This window comes from Geotrypetes seraphini, chromosome 14, assembly GCF_902459505.1.
Source record: "Geotrypetes seraphini chromosome 14, aGeoSer1.1, whole genome shotgun sequence".
Lineage (NCBI taxonomy): Eukaryota > Metazoa > Chordata > Amphibia > Gymnophiona > Dermophiidae > Geotrypetes > Geotrypetes seraphini.
The window spans coordinates 61,446,564-61,456,423 of record NC_047097.1 but is presented as its reverse complement, the minus strand read 5'-3'; the positions used below and the strand labels follow the sequence as shown (position 1 = coordinate 61,456,423).

General features: G+C 42.5%; 1 protein-coding gene across 4 annotated transcripts in view; it reads left to right on the top strand.

Moving 5' to 3' along the window:
- The first annotated feature begins 894 nt into the window (after positions 1 to 894).
- TCIRG1 (T cell immune regulator 1, ATPase H+ transporting V0 subunit a3) overlaps positions 895 to 9,860 on the top strand; it is a 47,258-nt gene continuing 38,292 nt past the window's right edge. For 2 of the 4 annotated variants that reach the window (XM_033920558.1, XM_033920554.1), the window contains exons 1-4: positions 895 to 1,074; positions 3,417 to 3,502; positions 7,561 to 7,680; positions 8,965 to 9,043. In XM_033920558.1, the coding sequence (XP_033776449.1) occupies positions 7,564 to 7,680; positions 8,965 to 9,043 (196 nt within the window). In that variant the 5' untranslated portion in view covers positions 895 to 1,074; positions 3,417 to 3,502; positions 7,561 to 7,563. Of the gene's footprint in view, positions 1,075 to 1,498; positions 1,652 to 3,416; positions 3,503 to 7,560; positions 7,681 to 8,964; positions 9,044 to 9,860 lie in introns of those variants that run through there. The other 2 variants (XM_033920555.1, XM_033920557.1) reach the window with 2 other exon arrangements.

Genomic DNA, 9,860 nt, shown 5'->3' with positions numbered 1-9,860 from the left:
ATTCTTGACTGTGGCAAGGCATGAGTTGGATTTTTTTTTTTTCTTTCTTAATTTCTGAAAAAAAATGGAAAGGCACTGGAGGTTCTCCTTATTTAAGTTACTTTATAAAAGAAATATGCACCAATATTTTGTCCACAATAGCATCAACAAACTGGAGAACTTGGGGGCAGGAGTAGGTTAGCAAAGCAAAATGTTTTTCTGCGCCTTGAAATACGCAGGGTGGGGGGTACATATCTAAAGGTTTTCTTCAGGGTGTCCCATCGGCCAACCTTTTAGATTCTTTCATATGGAAGTGTGAAAAAAACCCACACCCTAATTACAAAGGACAATATTGCATCGGTCAGCGTTAGAGGATTTGGTGAACCTGAAACTTTTTAAGACAACTCAACCCCCCCCCCCCCCCCATGGCTCCTGTCTCTGAATGTTTTTCTTTGCGGCTCCCCACCCCTGTCAATATTGTCCAGAGCAGGAATCTCAAAGTCCCTCCTCGAGGGCCGCAATCCAGTCGGGTTTTCAGGATTTCCCCAATGAATATGCATGAGATCTATGTGCATGCACTGCTTTCAATGCATATTCATTGGGGAAATCCTGAAAACCTGACTGGATTGCAGCCCTCGAGATCCCTGGTCCAGAGATATTGTTAAAGGCAGGGTCCTAGAGAGCCGTATTCCAGTCGGGTTTTCAGGATTTCCCCAATGAATATGCATGAGATCTATTTGCATGCACTGCTTTCAATGCATATTCATTGGGGAAATCCTGAAAACCCGACTGGAATAGGGCTCTGGAGGACCGGAGTTCCCTACCCCTGGTTAAAGGGGTACACACACCAAAAAACGACACCACCTCGCTGAAATACAAGAAGGACCGCGCCCAAGCCCTTCTTCCCCCCCGCCCACCCCGATCTCTCAGCGCCAGGGTGCAGATTCTGCGCAGTGCGGGGCCCCGGCCGGGAGGCGGTGCCGAGGGCGGAAGTGGGCGGGGCGAGGAAGCGGCTGTGGTCTCTCACGCTTCTTTGCGAGGGTGCGCGAGGGCAGCGGCGGCTGCTGGCGTCCCCCGGCCTCGAGCCCGGCGCAGGTGAGTCTGCTGTGGCGCGCGCCTAAACTCCAAGGACTGCCTAGGCTCCCGGCAGCCCCCTCCCCAGGCTCTTTTCTGTTCTTTCACTTTCTGTTTGCACATCTTTCCTGGGGGCACAGCCGGCAGTGCTTGCGGTTGTTTTGCTTTTTCTCCAGGGACTAAGGACCGAGAAGGGAAAGAAAACGTGCCCTGCCAGCTTTTTTTTTTTTGCACCGGTTTACTCGGTGTCTGGACTGAACAGGGCTCTTCTCCCACCGAAGGAAGCTAGTCCAGGGATGTTCAAGCGCTTGCTCTGTGTATTGCCCATTATTGCTAGGGTTTAAATTCCTGCAAAGCAGAACCGAAAATGGCCTGAAGCCGTTAAATTGTGTAAGAGAGGGAAAAATCCTCGTGCTAAGTGTAGTGCAGTGGCCGTGTGTGAGCCCCCTTGCAGATTACATTACATTACATTACAGATACAGAAATCAGAGACAACAAGAAAACAAGTGGAGAGCTTTCTGGTGGACTATGGCTTGCGACTTAACTCTTAAAAATATAGCCAGACGTTAGGGATGCATAAGATGAACCACCCTAAAAGGTGAGCTTTACCATCCCAAAGATGGGGGGGTTTCAAAGCCCGGTGTGACTTTTCAGACTACAACCAGGATAGGACCGGTGATTTTTTAACTTATTAAAAAAATAAATAAATAAGGATCTGGAAATGGGTAAACAATAAATGATCTGTAATGACACCAAATATTTCAAAGTTAAGTCGCATGTAGGTTGTGAGAAGTGACAGGAGGATCTTGACAGGAGTTTTTCCACTAGTACCATGTTTCCTTGAAAATAAGACACTGTCTTATATTAATTTTGGTCATTGCATCTGAAAAAAGTTAGTGGAATTAGAAAAGGTACAGAGGAGGGCGATGAAAATGATAAAAGGAATAGGGTGATTTCCTATGAGGAAAGGCTAAAGTGATTAGGGCTCATCAGCTTGGAAAAGATTCAGCTAAGGCAGTGGTCTCAAACCTGCGGCCCACCAGGTACTATTTTGAGGCCCTCGGTATGTTTATTATAATCACAAAAGTAAAATAAAACCGTTTCTTGATCATATGTCTCTTTAGCTATAAATTACAATATTATTATTTAGACTTAGCCAAAAGGAAAGATTTATAAACTATAAAGAGTTTTACTTCATGCAAAATTGTCACTTCTTTAATAAGACATTAACTATTTTTTTCTGAGGCCCTCCAATTACCTGCAAATTCAAAATGTGGCCCTGCAAAGGGTTTGAGTTTGAGACCACTGAGCTAAGGGGACATATGATAGAGGTCTATAAAATACAGAGTGGAGTAGAGAGGGTAAATGTGAATTGCTTGTTTCTCTTTCAAAAAATACTAGGACTAGCGGGCATGCGATGAAGCTACTAAAGTCTAGAAGCAGTAAAGATAGCGACTTGATCGTTGTTGGCCAATTTTCTGGCCGATTCTCCAACAGTGAGCGATGCACTATCAAGTTTGCATGCAAATCATTTGCATGCAAACGCGACCGATCAATAGCTCAGTGAACGATTGGCACATGCGCCGAGTCCTAACAACAGTGACAGGTTGTTACGATTGCTAAAACCTCATGCAAAATAGCCAAGCGATGTTAGTGCATCAATCGCTTGGCTATTTTGCATAGGATTTTAGCTAATTTGCATGGCCGGATCGGAAAATGGGCGATTGAGAGGGAAAAACACGTGTTGGGCCATTTTGTGCGTCAGGTTGGTGTTGGCGATCGTTGCTAAAGCTGACTTTAGTGCATCCCCCAGTAAGTAGTAGATTTAAAACAAATTGGAAAAAAATAGTTCTTCACTCATCCTGTAATCAAACTCTGGAATTCGTCATCAGATAATGTGGTGAAAGCAGTTCGTAGACTAGCAGCGTTTAAAAAAGGTTTGGATAGTTTCCTAAAAGTCCCTAAGCCATTATAAACATTGATTTGGGGAAATCATGTAGCTTCTTCCTAGGATAAGTGACATAAAATCTGTTTTATTCCTTGGGATCTTGTCAGGTCTTGTGACCTGGGTTGGCCATTGTTCGAAACAGGATACTGGGCTTGATGGACTTTGGCCCATTCCAGTATGGCAACTCTTATATACACAGTATAAACATTATAACCCGTCATTGTAAACATGAAACCTAAATTACTTAATAGCATATTGAACATGGTAGGGGATAATGGAAACCCTTGGGGGGGCTCCAAAAGGTAGTTCCAGGGAGAAAATAGACCTTTTGAAATTTTACCATATACTGTATTTTGCAGATATTATCAGAATATCCACTCTCGGTTTGTTTCCATTATTTATTGTTGCATTTTAGTTTATCACAGAAAGTCTATGGAGCAAGGGTCTTTAATGTTTGTGGATTAACTTTGGAGGACACCACGACAATAGAGAGATAAAAAGGTGAGAGCAAAAGGCAAGAGTGCTGTTTACAAAGGATTTTGTGTTTTTGAAAGGTATGTGTCTGCTTTGCATCTGGCATGAATACTTTACTACCCAGGGCTTAAGAACTGCATGATTGTGCATCCACCACCCTTTGTCTCCCAGAATCCTCAGCTAGCAAGAACAACAAACCAAGTTGTTAGTGGGTTCGGGGCAGGAGGGAGTGGGCATCCCTCTTGCTAATCTTCAATTTAAAGTGGGGGGAAGGTCCAGGTGGCTGAGGCAGGAAGGAGTGGGTTTCCCTCCTGCCTTTTTTTAAGTTTGGGAGGTGTGAGGGAGGGGGTAGGGGTCCTGGCACAACATTTTTTTTAAATGGGCAGGGATATGTGTGTGTAATACATGCACTATACCTACTATAGAAAAAGTCAAATGACAAACTTCCCTTATGTATAAAAAATTTGATGAATTAGAGAAATACTGTCCTTGTTTTTTTCTTGATACTATTTTCTTGTCTAATATGTATTTACTTTTGTCTTGTACTGTGTATCAGTTGTAAACCATGAATTATATGTGTTTCTTTATTCTTTTTTTAATTCTTTATTCATTTTTAAAACTTTAAATAAGTGGAATACAGGAAAAATCATTGTACACTTTAATAACATCACTTAATAAACTAACAAAGACTAGTTCAGATCAAATATTCCCCCCCACACACATATATCCCATTATTATCTTTAAAACAAAAAAAAAAATTACCCCCCTCATGGACATGTATGTTCAAAGGGAAAAATAAATATTCATTGTATTGTGTTTCTTTATTCTCATAAATCTATATCCACATAGCACAACCTCAAGAATATAGGATAACAAGTCCAAGTGTTACTCTTAAGGGAGAAAAGACCTCAGTGTCTAATAGGGAAAATCAAAGCAACCCATATAGACAGGCTAGTTGCAAATATCACTTGCAGCCAGCAGACACATCCTCGGTCAAAAACTCCCAAAAAGTTGAGGACACAATTTCACAGTGAATTTCAACAGTCTTAATTCTAAGTCTCAAAAAGTTTTCAAAAAAACACTTATCTGAAAATTGTTGTCTTCTCAATCAAATTGCAAACACAAGAACTTGATCCTGGAGCTTGGAAGCAGGAGAAAATCACTCCATAGGAGACAAACTCAGAGCATAGCAGCTACTAAATATCACCACTAGCATAATCCAACAGGGTTCCCTGTTTCGCTGGTGCGCTTCTTCAGGGATTTGAGCATCGATTCACCCGCTTCCCTGAAGAAGCGCACCAGCGAAACAGGGAACCCTGTTGGATTATGCTAGTGGTGATATTTAGTACCTGCTATGCTCTGAGTTTGTCTCCTATGGAGTGATTTTCTCCTGCTTCCAAGCTCCAGGATCAAGTTCTTGTGTTTGCAATTTGATTGAGAAGACAACAATTTTCAGATAAGTGTTTTTTTGAAAACTTTTTGAGACTTAGAATTAAGACTGTTGAAATTCACTGTGAAATTGTGTCCTCAACTTTTTGGGAGTTTTTGACCGAGGATGTGTCTGCTGGCTGCAAGTGATATTTGCAACTAGCCTGTCTATATGGGTTGCTTTGATTTTCCCTATTAGACACTGAGGTCTTTTCTCCCTTAAGAGTAACACTTGGACTTATTATCCTATATTCTTGAGGTTGTGCTATGTGGATATAGATTTATTTAACAGCCTCTCTTGGTTCTATTTATCCTTTATTCTCATATACATGATTACGACGCTGACAGGGATATAGAAACCTCAAGTGCTTGCGACAGTCTGATTTTAAGAACTTGTCTCTGTCAGAACTGCCTTTTGCAGGCTGTCGTTGGTTCTTTTTTTTCCCCCTATGCTGACTATACTCATACTCTAAAAGAAAAATATTAAAAAAACGTCTGAGGAAAAATAGAGTTTAAGTCGCTCTGCCACAATCACAATCTTAATAATAGTGCTTAATTATCATTTTGCCGGTTCATAGACAAAATCGTGCGAGACAACGGCGCGCCGACAACTGAGCGCAAGGTTGATGGCGCACTGAAGAAAAGCACTATTTTAAAGGGTTCCGACGGGGGTGTTGGTGGGGAACCCCCCTATTTTACTTAACAGACATCGCGCTGGCGTTGTGGGGAGTTTGGGGGGGTTGTAACCCTCCTCATTATACTTGAAACCAAACTTTTTGCCTGTTTTTGTTAAGTAAAGTGGGGGGGTTCCCCCCCACACACCCCCTTCGGAGCCCTTTAAAATAGTGCTTTTCTTCGGCGCGTCGTCAACCTTGCGCTCAGTTGTCTGCTCTCAGTTGTCTGCGCACCGTTGTCTTGCGCGATTTAGTCCCGTCACCCATTTTGCCACTTGTCTTGGTTTCCAAAAGCTTGTGAACGTTTCTATGTACTTAGCTTTTTTAACGTAGGCGCCTTAGGTTCCCAATTAGAGTGACTAGATATCACGGTGTGCCGAATTTCATGGGTGGATTTCCTGCCTGTGAAGGGGTTTTTGTGTATTAAACAAGCTCCATTCTCTCTTTTCAGGTTCACACTTTTGTCGCCTCTTTACCTCATAAGTCCAGAAGTTCTGTCGCTCTCATATATTTTAAAAACACCACTCCTCCCTTTTTATTCTGTCCTCGGAAAGCTTATAGGCTGGTATAACTCTGTTACAGTCATGGTTTTTCCATATACCGCAGCTCTGTAACCACCACTAAATCTTTAGTCATTCACTTCCATAATAGCCTCTAGCTTTGATTCTCATAGTATGGGCATTAGTATACACAACTTTCCAGACAGTGCCTTTTTCCCCCATTTTATCTACAAATTAATGTTTTATCTATGTGGGTGCTCTGTCTACCAGTCCTAAGTGATCCTAGTCTCAAACCCCACAGGCAGTGAAGAGCTTATGAAATGAGGAACTGATTGTGTAGAATACATGATTAGAGGAAGCCCATCTTAGTTGAAGGACATCCAGGGGAGGTGGTAGCATCTGTGTCTCCGTTCTGATCTGCGGAATTAATTGGTATTACACTTCTGAGATCCTGTATATAGTACTGTATTTTTTTTTTTTAAAACTTTTGCAGGATACCCCTGCGGGCTTGCTTCGTATGTTCTGGTCCTGTGATCGTATCCAAGCCTTTTGGTCTTTTGTTGCACTGTATTTGCAGTCTGCTCTGCACAAGCGGATTCCCTTGCGGGCAGACATTCTGCTTTTTTCTCAGGGAGCTCCTTTGGGCTTGTCGAGAGGGGGGTAACCTGTTATTGCAGAAGGTCTCCTTGTTGGGCCGGAAGTGCATCCTTTTGTTGTGGCGCCAAGCTGAAGTGCCTACCTTAACTATGTGGAGAAATGAATTGTTTACTTTGTTAAAATTTGAATATCTGGATGTTCGGAGGGGGGGGGTCCTGGGCCCTGGAGGAAATTTAGGAGGATATGGGCTCCTGTTTGGGAGTGATTGTCACCGAGAGCTCGTAGTTCTTTACTGAACTTTTGACACTGGAGCGTGTGGGAAGGGGGTGGGGGATTCTTGTGGGTATGGTGGGGTTGGTTTCTGAGGGTCTTCGTGAAGGAAGATGCGAATGACCCGACTGTTTCTGCTTTTGTCTTGTTCATTTTCGTTGGTATGTTTGCATTGCTTGTTTTTGTAAATTTGAAAATTTAATAAAAATGATTATACAAAAAAAAAAAACCCACAAACAGCTTTTGCAGGATAATAAGGGACTCTTATGTATTGAGATGTCTTAATGTTTTCTTTATACAAAATGGTTGTAAACTGTTATGGGTGTCTTTGTCTATTAAGTAAGGTAATATAGAAACCCAAACAAAATGGTGCTGTTTTGGGGGCAGAAGATGGGAAGGGGAGCTGCTCAATTCCTGGAGGCTCCTCTCGAAAAACTCGAGGGATGCCACTAGGGCAGAACTTCGGGGCACTTTGAGCCCATGGCTTAGTTGCCCGTTTGTTTAACTCCAGTCCTGCTAGCCATACTGTCTGTGTTCCTGTGTGGGGGTATCATGTTGGGGTGGGGTTTGTTGTGTATCATTCGTTGGTACTGATCCAGTTGCTCTTTCCCTGCAGACCATGGGCTCGATGTTTCGGAGCGAAGAGGTGTGTCTGGCCCAGCTCTTCCTGCAGGCAGGAGCCGCTTACGACTGCATCAGTGAGCTTGGAGAGCTGGGACTGGTCGAGTTCAGAGATGTAAGTGCTTGTGTTGTGCCCCTCTCACTGTTATGCCCAGTGCGGTAATGTAGAGTGTGATATTGGGTGGCCCATGTAGACGCCCCATTTTCTTTTACCATTCGAGGCACGAATAATTTTCAAGTTCTGCATATGTTTCAAACTAGTTTGGGGACTAACTCCTACGTACTTGCTATCTCACTTCACATTCTACAGCCCTATAAGACAAACCAGAAACCGCTATCTTTTTGCACACCCAAGCATTACCAATTGTAAATACAAAACCTTTCTGGATAGAACTTTCGCGTACCAAGCAAACAAACAACAACACTGGCTAGACAACTGCATTAATAAAGCTAGACTGACCTACAACGCTTTTAGAAAACTCATAAAAACTGCCTTATTCGACAAATATATCACCTAAACAGAATCTTCACCGAACACTTCTTTCTTTTCTCGTTCCCAATATACCCCCTCTGAAATCCTAATAAAACCGTTATTTTGCAATTCGGGACATGTGTTCTAATATGTCCCCCCTGAAAATTCTTAAACTGTATATTGTAATTTTCGATGTATTTTTTGTAATTCGCGACCTTTTCCTAACAGGTCGGAAATGTATTAGCGTACTGTACATTTTTATATTTTCGCATTCTTAAAAGTTGATGTACTCTGTATTTCCTCTGACTATCTGCATATTGTAACTCGCTGAATGTCCAGCTCTCTTGAATGTAAACCGCCTAGAAGTCGCAAGATTGTGGCGGTATAGAAAAATAAAGTTGTTGTTATTATTATTATTATACTGCACATCCTAATTGGCTGTTCTGTCTTACCTTCACTTCCCCCACTGCTGAGGATCCTCTATGCCTGTTTCACGCTTGCTATAGATTCTTTTTATGCCATCACTTTCTTTGGGCGATTGTTCATATATCCTCCACCCTCTAGTTTGCCGTGCTCTCTCTACACAGTTTGTGCATTCAGATTTTTATATGCCTCCTAATGACATATTCCATTCCCCACTTTTTCTGATGATAGAAGCTAAAATTCCAAGAACCATGAGCCATCATTCTTGTACCATTCCCTCTGGTGCCTCCTGTTGGGAGAGGCAGAGACTGCAAGAGTTATGACTCCCTTAACTGGTACTCCTGCACCATCTCCTGAGTTAGGCTGAGACTACAGAAACCAAGGGCTGTCCCAGAAGTGCAAATTCTGTACTGTTCTCTGTAGTACTGCTTGCTGGGAAGAGTTTGTGGCTAATTTGCTCATTAAAACACTGTAACTGCATCCTGTTCCTTCATCTCTTTCCAGCTGAACCCAAATGTCAACGCCTTCCAACGGAGATTTGTAGCTGAAGTAAGAAGATGTGAAGAGTTAGAGAAGACCTTCAGTAAGTTTCAAGACAAAAACATTAACCCACGTGTGGCTTGTAGAGTCTCGGAGCAATGTTTTTCAACTCGGTCCTGGAGTACGCCCCTTGCCAGTCAAGTTTTCAGGATATCCACAATGAATATGCATAAACTTGATTTGCATACACTGCCTCCATTACACGCAAATTTCTCTCATGCATACTCATTCTGGTTATCTTGAAAACTTGACCGGTTAGGGGGTATTCCAGGACTGAGTTGATAAACATTGTCCTAGAGGACTGGCTTGGCTGAGCAGAGCACCGGTAGTTCAGCTTGGGATTAGATGTGCTGGAGTTTGCATTATTGGTGCGGCCAGTTTGTTTGTTTCGGTGCGACTTGATGATGACTCATGACTTGTCTTAAATCCAACCAAAGAAAGATGATTTAGACCAGGAATTTTCACCCCAGTCCTTGGGACACAACCCAGGTATTGCAGGCTATCCTTGAGTGAGATTTGCATGTAGTGCCTTCATTGTGTGCAAATCTAACTCGTGCATATTCATTATGAATTTCCTGAAACCCAGACTGACTGGGTTGAAAAAAAGTGATTTAGACCACACCATAGTTCTGTGGCTGCACAACTGGCATAAAATGAACTCTGAGAGTAGTTACAAAATGGCTCGAGGAAGGATTTATGAAGCAGGGTTGGAGCCCAGCATTCTTATTAATGGCTTGGCTTATAGATTTTGTTAAGTGCTCTTTATGTTCCAAGTTGACAGAACTTCTGAGTAACCTGGGGGAAAGGATTAGAATGAGAGAGTTTCCTTATTATCTGTGCTGGACCAGTCCCAGACGAGT